Genomic DNA, 24,168 nt, shown 5'->3' with positions numbered 1-24,168 from the left:
CAATATTTTCTATTTGCACAGTTTGTTTTCCTTTGCACATTGGTTGTTCATTAGCACAAACACAAGAGATTCCGCAATGCTGGAAATCCAGAGTCTGTCTGTCTGTCTAGGTACTATATCCGATGTGGACTTTGGTGACCATGGTTTTCCATATAGATCTATCCTTCGTTTTTTGGATGACCTCCATTTCCTCGATGTGTAGCCACCAGAGTAACGCACCCAAAATCAGGTCAAGTCAAGTTTATTGTCATTTAACTATGTACATGTATACTGTCAAGCAAGACATTTTCTCTGGACCAGGGTGTAAAGCACAGTGGTACACATAACACGCATATAGCACAATAACTTAGGAAAGAAAGAAGTAAATCTACAAATAAATTATGCATAGATAAGCAAAGTAAAGTGCATAAATTAAATATTGTAGGGTACAGTACAAGTTATCTGGTAACGCTTTGAAGGTGATGAGGCAGAGAGTTCAGAAGCCTAATGGACTGAGGGAAGAAGCCGTTTCCCATCCTGACGGTTCTTGTCTTTATGTATCGGAGTCTCCTGCCTGATGGTAGAATGTCAAAGAGGGTGCTGGATGGATGGGTGAGATCCACGATAATACGAAGGGCCCTGTGTTCGCAGCACTCCTGATAAATGTTACCAATGGAGGGTAGAGAGACCCCTATGATCCTCTCGGCTGTTCTCACAGTCCTTTGTAGGGGCTTCCAGTCTGATTCTCTGCTGCTTCCATACCAGATGGAGATGCAACTGCAACTTGTCAGGACATTCTCATTGGTGCTGCTGTAAAACTCAGCTAATTTGAGGTGGAGTGGGGAAGGAGTTGCAGGGAAGCTTGCCTCAATCTCCTCAGGAAGTGGAGGCACTATTCAGGGAGGTGATGTTGAGGGACCAGGTGAGGTCACCTGTGACGTGAACTCCCAGGAACTTGGTGCACTTAACTCTCTCTACCAAGGAGGTGTGTATGCACAGACGGGGGTGGTTCATTTGCACCTTTCTTTAGTCCATAATCACCTCCTTGGTTTTTTCCACATTCAGACGTTGCTTCTTGTCCATTACCAGTCCACTTGCTACCAGTCCACTAGCCATTCCACTTCCTCTCTATACTCCAAATCATCATCGTTGTTGAAGACGCTGTAGTGTCATCCACAAATTTGACAACACGGTTTGAGCTGAATCCTGTGACTCAGTCATGTGTCAGCAATGTGAACAACAGCGGGCTGAGCACACAACCCTGGGGCCTGCCAGTGTTCAGTATAATGGGGCTAGAGACATTGCTGCCCACACAGACTGACTGTGGCCTTTCTGTTATTGTCCAGGATCCAGTTATGGAGGGAGGCATTGAGACCTAGCAAAGACTGTTTTCTCCTCAGTTTCTGAGGTATGATGGTGTTAAATACTGATCTGAAATCTATAAACAGCAGCTTGGCATACGAGACCCCATTTTCCATGTGGGACAGGACAGGGTGGAGGACAGAGGCTATGGCATCGTCAGTGGATCGACTCTAGTGATAAGTGAACTGGAAAGGGTTCAATGTAGCTAAGAGAATGCTGGAGGAACTCAGCAGGTTAGGCAGTATCTATGGAGAAGAGTAAACAAGTTGACATTTTGGGCTGAGACACTTCATCAGGACCTAATAAACAACTAATAATAATTACTTATTACTCTTCATTATATATAGTCTTTCATAAACTCTATTATATTTTTTGTTTTCCTGTAAATGCCTGTAAGAAATTGAATCTCAAGGATGTATATGACTAAGATATTGAAGTAGTATTAGGCCATTTGGCCCATCAAGGCTGTTCTGCCATTTCATCAAGGCTGATCCATTTCTCTCTCAGTCCCAATCTCCTACCTTCTCTCATAACCCCTCATTGCCTGACTAATCAAGAATCTATCAAACTGTGCCTTAAATATACCCAATGACTTGGCCTCCTGAGTCACCTTTGGCAACAAATTCCACAGATTCACTACTCTCTGGCTAAAGACATTCCTCCTCACCTCTGTTCTAAATGGACATCCCTTTATTCTGAGGCTGTGTCCTCTGGTCCTAGACTCCTCCACCATAGGAAACATCCTCTTCACATCCACTTTATCAAGGTCTTTCAACATTCAATGGATTTCAATGAGATCCCCCCCCCCCCCCCATTCCTCTGAATTCCAGTGAGTACAGGCCCAAAGCCGTCAAATCGGTCCTCATTCCCGGATTCATTCTTGTGAATCTCCTCTGAGCCCTCACCAAGGTCACCACATCCTTACTTAGATAAGGGACCCAAAACTGCTCACAATACTCTGAGGCTTCACCAGTGCTTTATAAAGCCTCAACATTACATCCTTGCTTTTATATTCTAGTCCTCTTGGGGGGGGGGAAAAATGCTAACATTGCATTTGCCTTCTTCACCACCAACTCAACCTGCAACTTAACCTTCAGGGAATTCTGTAGAAGGACTCCCAAGTCCCTTTGCACCTTGGATTTATGAATTTCTTCTCCATTTAGAAAATAGTCTATGCTTTTATTTATTCTACCAAAGTGCATGACTGTACACTTCCCAATGCTCTATGCCATCTGCCACTTCTTTGCCAATTCTCAGAATCAGTTGAAGTCCTTCTGCAGCCTGCCTGCTTCCTCAACACTACCTGCCCTTCCACTTATCTTTGTATTTTCCACAAGCTTGGCCACCAAGCCACCAATTCCTTCATCCAAATCATTGACATATAATATTAAAAAGAAGAGGTCCCAACACAGAGCCTTGTGAAACACCACTAGTCACTGGCAGTCAAGCAGAGAAGGTTCCCTTTATTCCCACTCTTTGCCTCCTGCACATCAGCCAATGCTTTATCCATGTGAGAATCTTTCCTGTAATACCATGGGCTCATAGCTTGTTAAGCTGCCTCATGTGCAGCAGCTTGTCAAAGGCCTTCTGAAAATCCAAGTATGCAACATCAGCCGATTTGTCTTTGTTTATCCTGCTTATTATTTAGAAACATAGAAAACCTACAGCATGATACAGGCCCTTCGGCCCACAAAGCTGTGCCGAACATGTCCTTACCTTAGAAATTACCTAGGGCTGCCCATAGCCCTCTATTTCTCTGAGCTCCATGTACCTGTCCAGGAATCTCTTAAAAGACCCTATCGTATCCATCTCCACCACCGTCGCTGGCAGCCCATTCCATGCACTCAACACTCTCTGCGTTTTAAAAAAAAACTTGCCCTTGAAATTTCCTCTGTACCTACTTCCAAGCACTTTAAAACTGTGCCCTCTCATACAAGCCATTTCAGCCCTGGGAAAAAAAACCTCTGATATTCTACTCAATCAATGCCTATCATCATTTTATACACCTCTATCAGGTCACCTCTCATCATCCGTCGTTCCAAGAAAAAAAGGCCGAGTTCACTCTACCTATTATAAGGCATGCTCCCCAATCCAGGCAACATCCTTGTAAATCTCCTCTGCACCCTTTCTACGGTTTCCACACCCTTCCTATAATGAGGCAACTAGAACTGAGCACAGTAACACTTGGTCACACCGTACTTGGATGCCAAAAGCCATCATTTTGTCCTGGAATTCATCTCAACAGTTCATGTTTGGACCAATTTTGTTATGAGTCTTAAAATCAAGCCATTCTTGTGGAAGAAATAATCTGAGCAGTGAGGAGGTTGTTGATAAATACCACCACCAGTACCGCCTTGTTTTGATCGTTCTGTCCATTCTTCAAAGAATTCTAATAGATTTGTCAGGCAAGATTTCCCTTTGAGGAAACCATACTGACTTCAGCCTATTTTATTATGTTTCTCCAAGTACCCCGAAACCTCATCCTCAACAACCGATTCCAATACCTTCCCAGCCACTGAGATTAAACTAACTGGCCTGTAATTTCCTTTCTTCTGCCTCTCTTCCTTCTTAAAGAGTAGAGTGACATTTGCAATTGGCCATTCCTCTGGAACCATGCCAGAATCTATTGATTTTTGAATGATCATTACAAATACCTCCACAATCTCTTCAGCCACCTTTTCAGGACTCTGGGGTGTACCCCATTTCCATTTCCTTGTTTTCCATTATTACCTCTCCAGCATCATTTTCCAGTGGTCCAATATCTATTCTCGCCTCTCTTTTACTTTTTATATACCTGAAGAAACTTTTGGTATCCTGTTTAAGGTTATTGATTATCTTCACTTCATACACAATCTTTTCCATGTTTATGACCTTTTTAATTGCCTTCTCTTGGTTTTTAAAAGCTCCCAATCCTCTAACTTCCCACTAATTTTTGCTCTGTTATACGCCCTCTCTTTTGGCTGTTATGTTTGACTTTGCTTGCCAGCCATGTTTGCATCATTCTGCCTTTAGAATACTACTTTGGAATGTATATATCCTGTGCCTTCCAGCCATCGCTGCTCTGCTTTCATTTCTGCTAGTGTTCCCTTCCAATCAGTTTTGGCCAGATCTCCTCTCATGCCTCTGTAATTCCCTTTACTCCACTGTAATATTGATACATCTGACTTTAGCTTCTCCTTCTCAAATTTCAGGGTGAATTCTATTGTATTATGATTACTGCTCCCGAAGGGTTCTCTACCTTAAGCACTCTAATCCATTTCGACTCATTACACAACACTCAATCCAGAATAGCTGATCTCCTAGTGGGCTCAACCACGAGCTGCTCTAAAACACCACCTTGTAGGTGTTCTACAAATTCTCTCTCTAGGGATGCAGCCCCAACCTGATTTTTCTAATCGACCTGCATATTGAAATCTCCCATGGCTATTGTAACGTTGCCCTTTTGACATGTCTTTTCTATCTCCTGCTGTAATTTGTAGCCTGCATCTTTGCTACTGTCAGAGACCTGTATATAATTCCCAACAGCGTCTTTTTACCCTTGCAGTTTCTTAGCTCTCACAACAAGGATTCTGTGTCTTCTGATCCTATGCCACCTACTTTTGACGATTTATGGCAAGACATACAACTTTGATGATAAATTTACTTTGAACTTCAAATTGTGTTACTTTAAGACCAAATCAGCTATTTTTTTAATCAAGTAAATAGCATTGGTCAGTTAAAGTTGTAATGTTTGATGAGGGAGTTTTGTGTTTATTGAAATTACAACTACATCAAACTCAAACAGCAGTAAGTTTGGTTTTAGTTCCTTGTGTTTGTTAACGCTTTGCTCCTGGTCTGTTTTCCTCCTTTGCAGCTGGCTCCCACTGGCAGTGCTTCTCTCAATAACTCCATGAAATTAATTCAAAACCCTGTCACCACTTGTGATCGAGTTTACTCCTTGGTTCAGAGCTTGACCTCACAGATTAAGAAGCGGTTAGAAGACCCCAAGTCAGCAGGTAAATCCATGTTTTGATTCATAGAATTATTCAAAAAGTTTAAAAATGTAGGAGGAATAACAGATTCTCTCCTTAAGGTATAAAAGCAAAACTGTGGAAATAACCAGATGGTCAGACAGAATTTATAGAAAGAGTTGATGTTTCAGGCCAGTAATTTTCACCTGAATGGTTACCGTACTCTCTTTCCGAAGATGCTGCCTGATCATTTGAATTTCTAGTTCCCATTATATATACAGTTGTTCTGTACTGGTTGTTATTTCGAGGGAACTAGAGATGCCTGATGTAATGATTCTCAGCGACACTGTGTGGAACACTACTTCCTTCTATCACTCTGCAGCACCTTCCATAACTGCTGAAAGTTCAAGTTTATTCTCACACACATAATACATGAAGTAATATTCCCATAAATAAATTCAGATAATAAGGCGCATATACATTACAATTTAAAAAATAAACAGTTTGTCACTACTGGCACTTCATATGTGATGAGACCTAGATGGTGGTAGGGATTTCTTACAGCCTGGGGTAAGAAGCTGTTTCCCATCCTAACAGTCCTAATGTTGCAGTGCCTCTCGCCTGATGGTGGCGAGTCACAGTGATTGCTGCATGGAGGGGAGACGGTGCTAAGGGCCCTGCGTATGCACTGCTCCTGATAAATATCTCTCTTGGGTGGAAGAGAGACCTTGACAATTTTCTCAGCAGTCCTCACAATCATTTATAGGGACTTGCGGTCAGATGCCTTGCAATTCCTGTACTAGACAATGGCAACACCGTTGGTCTGGACACAGTCGATGGTACTTCTGTAAAATTTGGTTAAAGTGGGGTGTGGTGGTGGGGGAGCCTCACTCAGGAAGTAGAGACACTGCTGTGCTTTCTTTATTTATTTTTAAATATTTATTTTTATTTTTATTTATTACAAATAAACAAAAAAACACAGCACATCCACAAAAACCATATTGTTTTATGAGAAGGATGTAATAGTGAAATGGAGGTCATTTAAAGGTGAAATTTTGAGGGTGCAGATTCTTCATGTTCCTGTTAGGTTGAAAGGAAAAGTTAAAAGTTTGAGAGAGCCATGGTTTTCAAGGGATATTGGAAACTTGGTTTGGAAAAAGAGAGGGATCTACAATAAATATAGGCAGCTTGGAGTAAATGAGGTGCTCGAGGAATATAAAGAATGTAAAAAGAATCTTAAGAAAGAAATTAGAAAAGCTAAAAGAAGATATGAGGTTGCTTTGGCAAGTAATGTGAAAATAAATCCAAAGGGTTTCTACAGTTATATTAATAGCAAAAGGATAGTGAGGGATAAAATTGGTTCCTTCGAGAATCAGAGTGGACAGCTATGTGCGGAGCCAAAAGAGATGGGGAGATTTTGAACAATTTCTTTTCTTCGGTATTCACTAAGGAGAAGGATATTGAATTGTGTAAGGTAAAGGAAACAAGAAGGGTAGTTATGGAAAGTATGATGATTAAAGAAGAGGAAGTACTGGCACTTTTAAGGAATATAAAAGTGGATAAGTCTCCAGGTCCTGACAGGGTATTCCCTAGGACCTTGAGGGAAGTTAGTGTGGAAATAGCAGGGGCTCTGACGGAAATATTTCAGATGTCATTAGAAATGGGGATGGTGCTGGAGGATTGGCGCATTGCTCATGTTGTTCCATTGGTTAAAAAGGGTTCTAAGAGTAAACCTAGCAATTATCAGCCTGTGAGTTTGATGTCAGTGGTGGGTAAATTGATGGAAAGTATTCTTAGAGATGGTATAATATAATTATCTGGATAGACAGGGTCTGATTAGGAACAGTCAACATGGATTTGTGGGTGGAAGGTCATGTTTGACAAATCATATTGAATTTTTTGATGAGGTTACTAGGAAAGTTGACAAGGGTAAAGCGGTGGATGTTGTCTATATGGACTTCGGTAAGGCCTTTGACAAGGTTCCAGACGGAAGGTTAGGAAGGTTCTTCGATCATTAGGCATTAATATTGAAGTAGTAAAATAGATTCAGATGTGGCTGGATGGGAGATGCCAGAGAGTAGTGGTGGATAACTGTGTGTCAGATTGAAGGACGGTGTCTAGTGGTGTGCCTCAGGGATCTGTACTGGGTCCAATGTTGTTTGTTACATATATTAATGATCTGGATGATGAGGTGGTAAATTGGATGAGTAAGTATGCAGATGATACTAAGATAGGTGGAGTTGTGGATAATGAAGTAGGTTTTCGAAGCTTGCAGAGAGATTTAGGCCGGTTAGAAGAATGGGCTGAAAGATGGCAGATGGTATTTAATGCTGATAAATGTGAGGTGCTACATTTTGGTAGGACTAATCAAAATAGGACATGCATGGTAAGTGGTAGGGCATTGAAGAATGCAGTAGAACAGAGGGATTTAGGAATAATGGTGCATAGTTCCCTGAAGGTGGAATCTCATGTGGATAGGGTGGTGAAGAAAGCTTTTGGTATGCTGGCCTTTATTAATCAGAGCATTGAGTATAGGAGTTGGGATGTAATGTTGAAATTGTATAAAGCATTGGTGAGGCCAAATTTGGAGTATTGTGTACAGTTCTGGTCACCAAATTATAGGAAGGATGTCAATAAAATTGAGAGAGTACAGAGGAAATTTACTAAAATGTTGCCTGGATTTCATCTCCTAAGTTACGGAGAAAGGTTGAACAATTTAGGTCTTAATTCTTTGGAGTGTAGAAGGTTGAGGGGGGTCTTGATAGAGGTATTTAAAATTGAGGGGGATTGATAGAGTTGACGTGGATAGGCTTTTTCCATTGAGAGTGGGGGAGATTCAAACAAGAGGACATGAGTTGAGAGTTAAAGGGCAAAAGTTTAGGGTTAACATGAGGGGGAACTTCATTACTCAGAGTGGTAGCTGTGTGGAACGAGCTTCCAGCAGAAGTGGTTGAGGCAGGTTTGATGTTGTTATTTAAAGTTAAATTGGATAGATATATGGACAGGAAAGGAATGGAGGGTTATGGGCTGAGTGCAGGTCAGTGGGACTAGGTGAGAGTAAGAGTTCGGCACGGACTAGAAGGGCCAAGATGGCCTGTTTCTGTGCTGTAATTGTTATATGGTTATAACAAAATCAAATTAAATATTGGGCAGCAAAAGCGAAAAAAATATAAAGGCAAAAGTAAACATACACAGCAGAGGTGCACTGCACCAAAAAACTTCAGTCCTCACCCCGTAAGAAAGTCCAGTACAGGGCCCCATATCCTTTCAAAGATGTCCCCTCTGTCCTCATTACATAGTCTCAGTCTCTCCAAGTGTAAAGTATTTGCCAGTTCTCTCAGCCACAGATCGTACGTAGGCACAGAGTCCATTTTCCACATTTGCAGGATTAACTTCTTAGCAATCACCATTCCAAACAATACAGCCATTTTTCATACGTATTGGCTGAAGTTAGAGAGCTTGTTGCTCCAAGGATGGCTATGAGCGGGTCTGGTTCCCACCGCTTCCCAAAAGCCTCAGAGAAACTGTGAAAGATACTTTTCCAGTATGCTTACAACATGACCAGAATGAATGTGACAAGTTACTGTTCACAGATTTACATCTGTTACAAACTGGTGAAACATCAGGGTAGAAACTGTGCAACTTTTCTTTGGAATAATGGAGTCTATGTATTGACTGCTGTTTTTTCTTGACTAAGAGGTGGTGCTGAAGGGACAGGTGAGATCTCAGTGTTGCAAAAGCAAAGGAGCTGGTTGAGGATTACAGGAGAAATGGAGACAGGCTAACCCCTATTGACATCAATGGATCTGGGGTTGAGAGGGTGAACTGCTTAAAGTTGCTCGGCCCCTTTCATCTCAAATGGTTGAAGAAGTTGGGTATGGGCCCCCAGATCCTTAGAACTTTCTACAGGGCCACAACTGAGAGCATCCTGACTGGCTGCACCTGCCTGGTATGGGAACTGTACTTCCCTCAATCACAGAATTCTTCAGAGAGTGGTGCAGACAGCCCAGCGCATCTGTAGATGTGAACTTCCCACTATTCAGGACATTTACAAAGACAGGTGTGTGTTTCTTTTTTTTTAAAAAAAGCCCGAGGGATCATTGGGGACCCAAGACACCCCAACCACAAACTGCTTCAGCTGCTACCATCTGGGAAACAGTACCGCAGCATAAAAGCCAGGCCCAACAGCTCCAGGACAGCTTCTTCCACCAGGCCATCAGACTGATTAATTCATGCTGATACAATTTGATTTTTATGTTACATGACTGTCCTGTTGTACATACTATTTATTACAAATGACTGTAAATTGCACATTTAGATGGAGACAATGTAAAGATTTTTCTTATGTATATGAAGGATGTAAGTAATAAAGTCAATTCAATTCAATTCTGATTGTGCTAGTTAAGTTAAAATAGAATATCCACAGTTCAAGATTACTCTGATACAATATAGTGCTTTTACAACTAACGTATACAAAGAAATTTGGTCCAGTCACCCCCCACTGACTAGCTTTCCAACCTACCTCTTTCTACCTACTGCTCTCCAGTTATCTGGTGCAATAAAATCTCGAAGTTGGTTGTTTCCTTCTCTCCCAGAGGACACTTTAAATGGGTCGTGTTAGGTTTAAGCAGTCCTGATGAACGGAATTTTGAACAACCTTAACCTCTACGTTCAGGCAGCTGGAGAGAGAAGCTATCTAAATTTGCCTGGGCCTGGGGAGGCAGGGTGCTTTGCATCCTACCTTGTGCTGCTAATGAATCCTCAGATAATGAGCATTCCCATGCGTAAGCTCTGACCAGCTTTTGGGCAGGATTGATGTAGAAAGTAATATTCAAAATTGTTTAATCCCATTTCGTGTACACAAGTGTAAAGGAGAATTAAATAATTGTTGCTCCTGATCTGATGCAGTATATAAAAAACAGATTAAGATAAAGAACACAACATTTAAAAAAAACACAGTAAATACATAGGTAGCTTATACGCACAGATTGATTGCATGCACGTAAAGTGATGCCAAGTACAGGAGAATCTGTACATAAGGTGACTCTGACAAGTGATGATAAAGCAGTAGTGGCGGGGGGAGCGGTAGGGTGGGTTAGTGGGTGAAGATGTTGATTATCCTTATTGCTTGAGGAAAGTAACCATGTTTGAGTTTGGTGGTCGTAGCCACCTCCAATAGGAATCGGATAAACAGTCCATGAACATGGTGGGTGGGATCCTTCAAGATAGTGCTGGCCTTTTTCCAGCACCTTTCTGTATATGTGTCCTTGATAGCAGGTAGGCTGGTGACGGTGATGCATTGGCATTTTTGACTATTGTTGGAAAACCTTCCTGACTGTCACAGTGTAGTTTCAGTACTTACACCACACCAGTGTCTGACAATCACTGTCTCCAAGAAGATGGATCTAAATAATTACTCTTGATATTTAAAGGCATTACCATTGTTGCACCTTCCACCATCAATAGCAAAGGATTGTCATCGACCAGAAACTTAACTGGAATAACCACGTAAGTCTTATGAATGCAATAAAAAAAATGTTTTGAAATGCGCAGCAGGCCAGGTAGTATGGGGAGAGAAACACATGCAGGCTTCTGATCTTCCATTAAAGCTCCAGTCAGAGAGTGACTGTGGAGTGTAACTCACCCAGTCTTTTCACTGTCCACAAAGAACAGGCTAAGTATGTGATAGAATACTCCCCTCTTGCTTGGATGAGTGCAATTCCAATAATGCCCCAGAAAGTTGATTCCATCCAGAACAAAGCTGCTTCCTTGATTGGTATCCATAACCGTTGTGGCTGCACTGTGCATTTTCTGTAGAATACACTAAAGTAATTTATTTGGGTGAATTCCTGAAACACTCTTAACAGCATTGTGGGAGCTGACCTTCCCATTTTATTATTGCTTTAGGCCAGTTTTCCTGTAAGCCTCAAGTCCCATGTGAGAATAAGGTACAGAGAAAACCAGCAGGATGTGGAAGGTTGGGTGAGCCATGAGGGTTTCCTTTCTTGAGGTGTTTCTAGCCAGTGTTCCCAAGCAACTTTTGCAGTAGTTACTTTCTGGAGTAGTTGGGTACATGTAGTCATAGTGTAATTACTTGAGGCGAGTATGATATTCTCCTAAGGGGATGTCTGTTGGTGGGTCCACAGATATCTGTAGAAGCCAATCTGGGATCCGCATGTTCTGGTGGACTGTGGCCAAGAGTAAATGATGGTTATGGTTAGTGGACGGGTCTTTTGGTTGTTTATTCCCTCCTTTCGCAGCTGCCACTTGTTCTCTGCGGCACAATTCTCATGTAACACGGCTCCCTCTTGAACAGATTTCCTCCAATGTCTTCCCAGTTTTTAAGATTTGATGCTGAATTTCTTCAGGCTGATTTTGATATCTTTGAAGTGTTTCTTTTGTCCATCAGGGGCTTGCTAACCTTGCTTCAGTTGGGAGTAAAGGATGTGTTTGGGAGACGTGAGTTGGGTATCAGGATGATGTAACCTATCCATCGTATTTGATATTACTTTATTGTGGAGGAGATGCTGTTCACGTTGGCCTCCTCCAGTACGCTGGTGTTAGTGCGTCTGTCCTTCCAGATGATTCTGAAGATCTCTTGTAAAGATATTTAGTGATACTGTTCCAGGGCTTTCAGGTGCCTAGTGTAGGTGCTCCACAATTCAGCTCCATACAGTAATGGAGGAAGGACTGCTGCTCTATTGACCAGAAGTTTTGTTTGGACCTGTAAGCCACGGTTTTCAAAGACTCTTTCCCTTATTCTTGCATAGGCTTCACTAGCACTACTCAGATACATGTGCAAGTGTAACAGCATTTTATTAAGAGAAATTGTGGATTTTTGTTTTCACAGCTTCACAAATTTTCTTTGCTAAATGCTGTGACTTTACTCCATTCTTTCTAGATTTTAGCTTGGTGGTATATAAAAGAACCTGTTTAACATGGTGGATGTTGTAACTTGTAGACCTTCAGCTGTACCACAGTGAGACCCTGGAGCTAATGTTGCAACGCTGGTTAAAACTGGAGAAAGATTTCAGGATGAAGAGCGGCCGCTATGACATCAGTAAAATCCCAGATATCTATGATTGCATCAAATATGATGTGCAACACAACAGCGCTTTAAAGCTTGAGGACACCTTGGAACTCTTCAAGCTCTCCAAGGCCCTTGCAGATATCATTATCCCTCAGGTAAGAATTAATTGAACTAAATAGTAAGTGTTCATATACTGGCAATACTTCTGAACTCAGTTTTGAGCTTAACCATTTCACATAATCAACATTGCTGGTACTTTTCATTTCATATTTCTGCCAGTCTCTCCATGCTCCTCTTCAGTATTTGCACCTCTTCTAGGCTGGCTTTTTTTTTTGGCTTAGCACTACTGAATGAAGAAAATGTTGTTTTAAAAGGGTCAGCTTTTTTGTATGCACTGGCATAAACTGCAGTTGTATTGCATTGCCGTTAGGTGGCACTGATGCCACCTGCTGATGCCCGAAAGCATATATATTTGATATATTCTGCCTCCTGTGTTTTAATATTCCAGGTCCTCGGCTACAGCTTCTGTTTGGCAATTCAAGATAAACCTTATAATTCAAATGACTTTCCATCAAACTAGATCCTCTTTAAATTGAATTAATGCTGGTGCACGGCTGATTTGAAGACTGCGTCTCATACACTTGTGCCACACACAGAAATAGAATAGATCCTGTTTTGAATGAAGCATATCTGCATCAGTGCTCTCTACCTTTCATTCGCCACTCACAGGAAAGCTCCCTGGCCATTCTTTGTTTGAATGACTCAATTCATTTTCAGGCAAAGAAAAGCCTTGTGCGCTTATTGTAGAGGAGAATTGCTAGACTATGCTGCTTGTGCACAGTTCTCGTCTGCATACTATGAAAAAGACATAAAATCACTTGAAGGTACAGAATAGATATACAAGGATGATGTAAGTTGCAGCTAAAGAGGGGAAAGCAGTTTGGTGCTTTTTACTTTATGAAAGGGAAGATTTAGAGTTAACCTCTTCAAAATTATTATTAGGTTGGACAAAATAGATGTGTAGAGACATTCTGTTATGGGAGAATGTAAAACTGAGGCTGTAAGTACAATAATTATTAATAAATGTATTTACTCAGAGAGACACCTGGGGGAGGGAACAATTTGGATGATTTCCTTTGGATGTAGTATCTGCAAGGAAATGAGATAAATGTTACAAAATAAATGTTATAAGGATACTCATGTGGGGTACAAATGTATGCACAGACAAGATGGGCAAAATGGCCTGTTACACTGTTGTGTATTCTGTGCAATTTAAGAGGGACTTTAACAAGGCAATGCAACATTTCAAATGAACACCAGCAGTACAGGACAAGAACAGGCCCTTTAGCCCACAGTATTGTACCAAGGTAATTAAACGATTAAAGGGCTAACTAAACTCATCCCTTCTGCCTACACAAGATCTGTATCCTTCCAATCTCTGCATATCATGTCAAAGTAAATTTATTATCGAAGTATGCACGTGTCACCATAAACTACCTTGAGATACATTTTCTTGCAGGCTTTTACAGGAAAATAAAGAAATACAATAGAATTTATGACAAATTATACACAAAGACTGACAAATAACCAATGTGCAAAAGAAGACAAATTGTGCAAGTAAAAAAACATAAATAATATGGAGACCATGGGATGTAGAGTTCTTGAGAATGAGTCTAGGTTATGGAATTGGTTCATCTTTGAGGCGTGTGAAGTTATCCAAGCAGCACACACACAATGCTGGAGGAACTCAACAGGCCAGGCAGCAGCATCTCTGGGGCAGGGGGAGGGAGTAAACAATAGACGCTTCGGACCTTTCATCAGGAGCGGAAAGGGGGACGAATTTAGAAGCTGGGAAGTGAAAGGCGAAAAGGTAAAGGGCTGAAGAAGAAGAACAAAACTGCAAGCAGTACCGTGTACAGTTGCAGCATAACCTCCCTGCTCTTAAATTCAATCACCCTAGCAATGAGGCTGATATTCCAGTTGCCTTCTAGGTAACCCTTTTGTTTTTAGACATTTTGATCCTAGGAAAAGGATCCTGATTATCTACTATACATATCTCTCATAATCTTATAAACTTCTCTCAGGTCTCCTCTTAGCCTCTATCAGTCCAGACATATTCAGTGGTGTGAAAGCACATGGGAAGAGAAAGGACTTTTATTTAAATGGCAGAAATATAAAATAAAAGCATTCCATATACTTTACATATACTTAAATATCAAGAATTACGTTAACTGGTTTGTAGATGAGCCTATCAAATATTTTGTTCATTGAAAAATGTAATATTCTTTAAGATGAATGACCGGAGGGTAGCTGTTGATGTGTACTTGGTGATGTGGGTCTCTAATGGACTGTTTCATCCAGAAGCCACTGAATTAAATCTATGGAAGGATTTTTTCTTGGTCTCTATTGCAATTAGATTTTTATTTAGTGATCTGTTCTTTCCTTGTGTAGTTCTCATGCATTATAATTGAGAGAATAACGAACTATTGAGGCCATTGCCAGAAATAGAAAGCTGTACATATTTGCAGTCAAAACTGTTGGGCTTTATTTACTCATTTGGTCTAGCATGTTCACTGTTTTGGTATATTTCACTTATTTAAATTATCATCTCTCTCATGCGTTAAATAGGTTTGTAAGTCTGCATCACTCTAATCATAAATCTCTGTTCTGACGTTTCTGCAATGGTGACGCTTTTCGCTGTGGACAAAGCTTTAGTATGCAAGCTTTGCAGGCACTGTCTGCACGTACAGTCTGCATTGCTTGAGCTCCACCCTTCAAATTGCAATAGATGTAAATCTCCCATCTTTTATTCTTAGATGCTTTACTGATGTTCATTCTACAATTAACTGAAAACTTGCTCGAGTGCATCTTCAGTGGCAAGAAACTCATGATTATCACCAATATCAATTACGTGTGCTCTTTGTCTCATTTTATATATAGTAATCGACTATGTATTTCTTTTGTTGGATTTGGCAGAATGCTCCATCCCTCTCTCTTTGTTTCACTGCTTGTCTCTCTTTCTCCTGCCTCTGCTGTTTGTCTCATTCCCTATCTCAACTGAATGTGCATATGCATATGCATATGCACATGCACAGAGAAAACTGATGCAGAGTCTGTCATGAAATCAGTGAATGGGAATTCTGTCCGCAGTGTCTGGTTTTTGGCTGATTCTCGACTGATGGTAAATGTGCATCTTAGCACACAGCATTATTTCCTTCTCTGGTTGCCAAATGGGAATTTGGCATTATCGATTGCAACAGATGCATATGCCAGATTTTGGGGAATATTGTGCACTAGAGTATTGCAGAGTGGCTTTATAATTCGTGATAGTTTTGACAGTATAATCTTCTTAGCTCCTTGTCTTCCCTCACTTATTCCCATATTAATCAACTAATTATTTGCAACAGGAAATAAATTGCTGACTTGTAGAGAGTAAAGTTCCCAAGAAAACTAATTGAGGTTTCAGCCTGCTTGGCATTGTTCTAGGAATAAAAGTCCTTTCCCACTTGCTCCCACGCCATTGAATATTTCTCACTTAAGAAGTTCAGGAGATGACCTTGAAGTCTTTTTTATGAATGAACTGTCTAGAAACTTATGATAAGGTAACATAAAAACAGTTTTACCTTTTTAAAAAAAAATCGAAGCCCTGATGAATTTCCAGCGCCTGTATTGTGGGATGAGCAAGAAAACTGAAAATCTAATTGTGTGCTTTTACTTCTCACTGGATTGCCATATAATGGAATAATATCTGTTTCATAGTTAACCCAAAAGCAAGTTGCTGGCTGGTTTAAGAAATTGTTTAAAAACAATCTTAACGACACCTTCACTGAATGTTTATTCCTGCTAACCCAGCCAAGGTTTATGGCTGTGAATATGTGTGAACAGAATTGAGTGAATTCAGCAATAAGCATTTAGTTTGCACAAGTCCTAGTTTTTTGTCTCAGCTATGCCCAGCATTATACACAGTGGCCACTTTGTTAGGTATGCCTGTACACCTGCTTGATATAAAGTGGTCTAATCAGCCAATTATGTGGCAGCAACACAATGCATAACATCATATAGACATGGTCAAGAGGTTCAGTTGTTGTTCAGACCAAATATCAGAATGGGGAAAAAATATGATCTAAGTGACTTTGACCATGGACTAATTATGGTACCAGATGGGGTGGTTTAATATCTCAGAAACTGCTGATCTGGGATTTTCATGCACAACAGTCTCTAGAGTTTACAGAAAATGGTGTGAAAAACAAAAAAAAAAAAATCCAATTAACAGCAGCTCTGTGGGTGAAAGCACCATATTAATGAGAGTGATCAGAGGAAACTGGTTCAAGCTGCTGACAGGAAGGTGACAGTAACTCAAATAACCACGCATTACAACAATGGTGTGCAGAAGAGCATCTTGAATGGACAACAGGTCAAATCTTAAAGAGCATGGGCTACAGAAGCAGAAGACCACATTGGGTTCCACTCTATACCTTGAAGTAGCCAGTGAGTGTATATTTTCTAACAATGTGACAGTTAAATTGCAACTTTGTCAAAGGTCTTACTAGTTTCCCTAGATGTGAAGTATTGTTCCATTTCTTGTTATTTGAACATGGAACGTAGAATACTGCGTAGGACATAGAACATGAATAGCATCGCATAGGAACAGGCTATTATGCCTACAGTGCTGAGTTGAATGAGCTAAAAAGCAAATCAAAAACACCCAAACACTAATCTCTCCTACCTGCACCTACACCATGTCCATATCCCTCCATCTTCCTTATATCCATGTCCCTATCCAAACGTCTTTTAAAAACCTTTAATATATTTGCCTCTACCACCATACCAGGCAGTGCATTCCAGGCATCCACAACTCTCAGAGTAAAAAAAAAACTTAGTCTTCACATCCCCCTTGAACCTATCCTAGCACAGATCCCTGTGGAACGCCACTAATTAGATTAAATTAGATTCAACTTTATTGTCATTGTTCCGAGTACAGATAGAAATCCAATGATACAATTACAGACCTCCAGCTCGAATAAGTCCCTTTAACCACTACCCTCTGTCTTTTAATCGCAAGCCAGTTCTGAATCCAAACAGCCAACTTGCTGCAGATCCCATGCATCTTAATCTTCTGAATTAGTTTCCCATGAGGAACTTTGTCAAACGCCTTACTAAAATCCATGTAAACAACATCCACTGCCCTACCCTCATCAATCTCCCTTGTCACCTTGTCAAAAAAACAAGTTGGTAAGGCACGACATGGCATGTACAAAGCCATGCTGGCTCTCGCTAAGTAGGCCACCGGCTTCCAGATGCTCATATCCCATCCCAAGGAACTTTTGCTGGCAACTGGCATGAGACTCACTGGTCTGTATTTCCCAGGATTTTCCCTTGTTCCCTTCTTAAGTAGAGGTACAACGTTAGCCACTTGTCAGGCCTCTGGGGCCTTGCCTGTGGCTAGAGAGGACATAAAGATACTGGTCAAGGCCCCAGCAATCTCATCTCTTGCCTCCTTCAATAGCCTATGGTAAATCCCATCATTCCCTGGGGCTTTATCCACCTTAGTACACATTAGGAGGCCCAATACTGAAGCCATGTACTCATTAAATACCTCACTCACATTCTCTGCATTCAAGAAAATGTTACCCCCTTTATCCTTGAGTAGTTATCCTCTAACTCTTGATGTATGTGTAGAATTGCCCCATGATGTTATGCCATACTAATTATATCAATGACTCTTACTTAATCTAATCCTTCTCCACACATTGATCATATCCTTCCCTTCTCTGTATATTCATGTTCTCATTTGATGAACAGAACTGATCTGTGAGTTCCTTGTTCTCTCACCCTAATACACCTGCTTCCCACCACACTCTGAGCTTAAAACCTTTACCCCATAATCATTCATCTCTTGGTTTACTGCAACCCCATTTCCTGCTCCGTCACCTTTAGGCAGCTTGATGGCCCTTCATCCTCCATAAGTCTCTCTTGGTATTGTGCTGTTACAGGCATTAATTTATTACAGGAGATCCTGCAGGAATACAGAGCAACAACCATATCTTTGGTAGAGGGAAGAAGTCAAGTTCCCACAGTTACCTTGACTATACCTCTTCCCACCCTGTCTCCTGTAAAAGTGATACTTCCTTTTCTCAGTTCCTTCATCTCCGCTGCATCTTTCCCAGGATACGGTTTCCTTTCCAGGACACAGGAGATATCCTCCTCCTTCAAGAACAGGATTTCCCTTCCTCCACTGTTGATGCTACTCTCACCTGCACTCATTCCATCTTCCTGCCATCTTAACAGTGATAGAGATCCTCTTGTCCATACCTACCACCCCATGAGCCTCTGCACCCAACACATTATTCTCTGCAACTTCTGCCATCTCCAAAGGGATCCTATCACCAAGCATATATTTACCTCCCATCCATTTTCCACAGGGATCGGTCCCTCTATGATTCCCTTGCCCACTCATCCCTCCCCACTAATCTCCCTCCTGGCACTTATCCCTGCAAGTGGCTAAAATGCTACACCTGCCCATTCGCCCTCACCTGCCCGTTCGCCCTCACCTGCCCGTTCGCCCTCACCTGCCCGTTCGCCCTCACCTGCCCGTTCGCCCTCACCTGCCCGTTCGCCCTCACCTGCCCGTTCGCCCTCACCTGCCCGTTCGCCCTCACCTGCCCGTTCGCCCTCACCTGCCCGTTCGCCCTCACCTGCCCGTTCGCCCTCACCTGCCCGTTCGCCCTCACCTGCCCGTTCGCCCTCACCTGCCCGTTTGCCCTCACCTGCCCGTTCGCCCTCACCTGCCCGTTCGCCCTCACCTTCACATTCACCTTCACCTTCTCATCCATTAAGGGCCCAAAACAGGTCTTCCAGGTGAGGTAGCACTTCATCTGCGTATCTTGTGCTGCAATGAGACTACCTTCAGTACAGGAGTAACACCTTGTATTCCTCCTTTCCTTTCTCCTCTGGTCCTCTCTCCTCTCCTAACAGATTCCTTCCTATCCATCTATCTTCACCTGTCACCTAGCTAGCCTCCTTCCCCTCCATTCACCTTTTTCTTCTGTCATCTCCCTTCCTTTCCAGTCCTGAAGAAATGTCTCAGCTCAAAATGTCAACTATTTATTCATTTCCATAGATGCTGCCTGACTTGCTGAGTTCCTCCAGCATTTTGAGTGTTGCTTTGGATTTCCAGTATCTGCAGAATTTCTGGTGCTTAAGTTCAAGTTTAATTATCATTCAACCATCCACATGAATACAGCCAAACAAAACAGCATTTCTCCGGGGCCAAGGTGCAAAACACCGAACCAACAGTCGCACACAGCACGTATAATTATGATATCAGAGAAGCATGCAGTTACAAAAGAAAATGATTTTGTAAAAGTAATAATATAGCCCAAGTCCCTGAGTGTCATGGCCTGTAGATTGCTGGTGCATGGATATTGTTCTGCAGCCACGTTTCTGCAAGAGCACCCCCACAGCAGTTGCTGGTATCACACAGTGCAGCCGCAGGTGAAGACAATCCAGCTCGTTTCCCGCAGAGCAAACACTGAAGGGCAGCGGCGACGGGAGGGGACGGTCTCCAATTCAGCTTGAAATCTAGCAGCACACAACTAGCTCCTGAGGCATGAATGAGGGCCTGGCTGATGGGGATAAAATGCTGTGCAGAATCAGCCATTGGTTTGTTGGTTTGTGCTGCTGTATTCCAAAATAGCAGCTTTCTTCCACCGCACCCCGCCCCCCCCCCTGGTTTTTCTTTTATCCGATCGAGCTACATGAAAAGTACCTCTTTTGATTGAGTTATCTGTTCAGCTGTTCCTCTGGCATGGTGTTGAGATTTGTCTAACAGTGCTGCTGTGAGGCATCTTGGGATGTGGCACTGTGTTAATGAGCTATATAAACTAACTGCTAGTTATTGAGGAGGTGGGATTGATTTATTAAGGGACTGGGTAACACACTGAGAAATTGTAGGGCTTTGTTCCACAGCAGACAGAAAACAGTTGGTGAATGTAAAAACTGCAGAACTAAAAAAATTCAGATGCTGCTTTAAATGAGCGGTAGCAGATACTCGAAACACAGAAGGCTATTTGTACTGGATCTTGGCCGAGGCAATCCAATACTAGGCCCCTTGCTCTGTGACCTTGTTACCAATTTGTTTCTTAGAGCAAACATGCCTGGCTGTAATCTGTATCTGTGGCAAAATTATTCCTGAAAAATAAACTTACTGATAATCTGCTTCTTCAATCTTACAATGCTATTGTAAATTGATGACAAGTTATCAAAGACCCTAATGCTTTCTTATTCACTCAGTCAAATCCTGTCAGAATAAAAATTGCTGGTAAATCCAGCTTTGGCCTTGTAAAGCGCGGCCAATCTCTCTTTCTTTGAGCTATTGGTTGGTATACGCTTGTAACTTTGTGTGGTGCCTCTCTCTAGCGTTTATCAGTTTCCTGTAATGAAATGAATGGCCTGTACTTCAGTTGTGGCTGAACCATTGCCCATATATTTACCATAAACTCTTTCATTAGACCAGGAGAAAATAGGCCCAGAATTATACTATTAGTCCATTGAGTTTGCTCCTTCACTTCATTGTGGCTGATTTATTATACCCCTCAATTCCATTCTCCTGCCTTCTCCCTGTAACCTTTGATGCCATTACTAATCAAGAACCTATCAACCTCCACTCTAAATATACCCAATGACCTGGTCTCCACAACTATCTGCGGCATTGAATTCCACAGATTGATCACCCTCTAGCTAAAGAAATTCCTCCTCATCTCTGTTTTAACGGGGTGTTCTTGTATTCTGAGGTTCTGCCCTCTGGTCCTAGGTTCCTCCCACTTACAGAAATATCCTCTCCACATCCACTCTGTCTGGCCTTTCAATATTCAATATGTTCAAATGAGATCCTCCCCTCATTAATCTAAGCTCCAGTGATTAAAGGCTCAGTGCAATCAAATGCTCCTCTTACATTAACCCTTTCATCCCCCGGATCATTCTTGCGAACCTTGGAACCTTCTCAACTGCAGGCACATCCTTGGGTAAAGAAAATGGGGCAAACCTTTCTTTCTGTGAGCTCCCATTCCCATCAGTGGGGTTCATGTTTGTAACCTTGGTTTCCTCTCTGTTGCTGTTAGTCAATTTTCTGTAATGGAATGAATGGCCTGTGCTTCAGCTGTGCCTGAACTATTGTCCGTAGGGTTTACCGTAATCTGTTTTATTTTCTATTCTTTGAGTGCAGAACTTTTGTCAGGAGCTTAAGAGTGCTGGATCTGACCAAGCATCTGTTTATGCTGGGCTGCATATTGCAGACTCTTACTGTTTTCCTTTCTGTAGGAATATGGCATCAATAAGGAAGAGAAGCTCGATATTGCCTATGGATACTGCCTTCCACTGATCAAGAAGATGCAGTTGGATTTACAAAGGACACATGAAGATGAATCTGTCAATAAACTGCACCCACTGTAAGTTGGGTGTTGAAAGGATGAACCTTAGTTGCTTTCAGAGTGCCCATGCACTTGTTCAAACCCTGTGCCACATCCTCCTATGGATAACATTTTGTTTTCAGAGGGGAAAGTTCTTAAAAGAAAATCTGTTTTGCATTTCTCTTTCCAGCAAAAATCAGACCAGCACAAAGGTAGTCAGAGTCATAGCGCAGAAACAAGTCCTACGCCCCATCTAGTATATTTGGCATGGTCTCCTGCCTAGTCCCATCTACTGGACCATGTCCCTCCAAACTTCTCCCATCCAATTGAACCCACATCCACTACTTTCACTGGCAGTTCATTCCACACTCGCACCAACCTCTAAGTGAAGTTGTTCCCCTTAAAGTTTCACCTTTTACCCTTAACTTATGACATGGACAAGGATAGATCTGGTCTGAGGGCTGAGGTTCTGAACTGGAAGAAGGCCAAATTTGAAGAAATGAGAAAGGATCTAAAAAGCATGGATTGGGATAGGTTGTTCTCTGGCAAGGATGTGATCGGTAGGTGGGAAGCCTTCAAAGGAGAAATTTTGAGAGTGCAGAATTTGTATGTTCCTGTCAGGATTAAAAGCAAAGTGAATAGGAATAAGGAACCTTGGTTCTCAAAGGATATTGCAACTCTGATAAAGAAGAAGAGGGAGTTGTATGACATGTATAGGAAACAGGGGGTAAATCAGGTGCTTGAGGAGTATAAGAAGTGCAAGAAAATACTTAAGAAAGAAATCAGGAGGGCTAAAAGAAGACATGAGGTTGCCTTGGCAGTCAAAGTGAAGGATAATCCAAAGAGCTTTTACAGGTATATTAAGAGCAAAAGGATTGTAAGGGATAAAATTGGTCCTCTTGAAGATCAGAGTGGTCGGCTATGTGCGGAACCAAAGGAGATGCGGGAGATCTTAAATAGGTTTTTTGCGTCTGTGTTTACTAAGGAAACTGGCATGAAGTCTATGGAATTAAGGGAAACAAGTAGTGAGATCATGGAAACTGTACAGAGCGAAAAGGAGGAGGTCCTTGCTGTCTTGAGGAAAATTAAAGTGGATAAATCCCCGGGACCTGACAGGGTGTTCCCTCGGACCTTGAAGGAGACTAGTGTTGAAATTGAAGGGGCCCTGGCAGAAATATTTAAAATGTCGCTGTCTACAGGTGAGGTGCCGGAGGATTGGAGAGTGGCTCATGTTGTTCCGTTGTTTAAAAAAGGATCGAAAAGTAATCCGGGAAATTATAGGCCAGTAAGTTTAACGTCGGTAGTAGGTAAGTTATTGGAGGGAGTACTAAGAGACAGAATCTACAAGCATTTGGATAGACTGGGACTTATTAGGGAGAGTCAACATGGCTTTGTGCGTGGTAGGTCATGTTTGACCAATCTATTGGAGTTTTTCGAGGAGGTTACCAGGAAAGTGGAGGAAGGGAAGGCAGTGGATATTGTCTACATGGACTTCAGTAAGGCCTTTGACAAAGTCCCGCATGGGAGGTTAGTTAGGAAAATTCAGTCGCTAGGTATACATGGAGAGGTGGTAAATTGGATTAGACATTGGCTCGATAGAAGAAGCCAGAGAGTGGTGGTAGAGAATTGCTTCTCTGAGTGGAGGCCTGTGACTAGTGGTGTGCCACAGGGATCAGTGCTGGGTCCATTGTTATTTGTCATCTATATCAATGATCTGGATGATAATATGGTAAATTGGATCAGCAAGTTTGCTGATGATACAAAGATTGGAGGTGTAGTAGACAGTGAGGAAGGTTTTCAGAGCCTGCAGAGGGACTTGGACCAGCTGGAAAAATGGGCTAAAAAATGGCAGATGGAGTTTAATACTGACAAGTGTGAGGTATTGCATGTTGGAAGGACAAACCAAGGTAGAACATACAGGGTTAATGGTAAGGCACTGAGGAGTGCAGTGGAACAGAGGGATCTGGGAATACAGATACAAAATTCCCTAAAAGTGGCGTCACAGGTAGATAGGGTCATAAAGAGAGCTTTTGGTACACTGGCCTTTATTAATCAACGTATTGAGTATAAGAGCTGGAATGTTATGATGAGGTTGTATAAGGCATTGATGAGGCCGAATCTGGAGTATTGTGTTCAGTTTTGGTCACCAAATTACAGGAAGGATATAAATAAGGTTGAAAGAGTGCAGAGAAGGTTTACAAGGATGTTGCCGAAACTTGTGAAACTCAGTTACAGAGAAAGGTTGAATAGGTTGGGACTTTATTCCCTGGAACGTAGAAGAATGAGGGGAGATTTGATAGAGGTATATAAAATTATGTTGGGTATAGATAGAGTGAATGCAAGCAGGCTTTTTCCACTGAGGCAAGGAGAGAAAAAAAACAGAGGACATGGGTTTAGGGTGAGGGGGGAAGAGTTTAAAGGGAATATTAGGGGGGGCTTC

The 24,168-nt window shown here is 41.9% G+C and overlaps 1 protein-coding gene across 9 annotated transcripts in view; it reads left to right on the top strand.

Annotated features, from left to right (window-relative positions):
- ppip5k1a (diphosphoinositol pentakisphosphate kinase 1a) overlaps positions 1-24,168 on the top strand; it is a 248,735-nt gene that overhangs the window by 122,051 nt on the left and 102,516 nt on the right. For all 9 annotated transcript variants that reach the window (XM_063071002.1, XM_063071008.1, XM_063071006.1 and 6 more), the window contains 3 exons: positions 5,195-5,336; positions 12,253-12,476; positions 21,640-21,767. In XM_063071002.1, coding sequence (XP_062927072.1) covers positions 5,195-5,336; positions 12,253-12,476; positions 21,640-21,767 — 494 coding nt within the window. The remainder of the gene's footprint in view (positions 1-5,194; positions 5,337-12,252; positions 12,477-21,639; positions 21,768-24,168) is intronic.

Source organism: Mobula hypostoma, chromosome 18 (assembly GCF_963921235.1).
Source record: "Mobula hypostoma chromosome 18, sMobHyp1.1, whole genome shotgun sequence".
Classification (NCBI taxonomy): domain Eukaryota; kingdom Metazoa; phylum Chordata; class Chondrichthyes; order Myliobatiformes; family Myliobatidae; genus Mobula; species Mobula hypostoma.
Note: the sequence above shows the minus strand (reverse complement) of the source record. Positions and strands in the feature narration are given on the sequence as shown.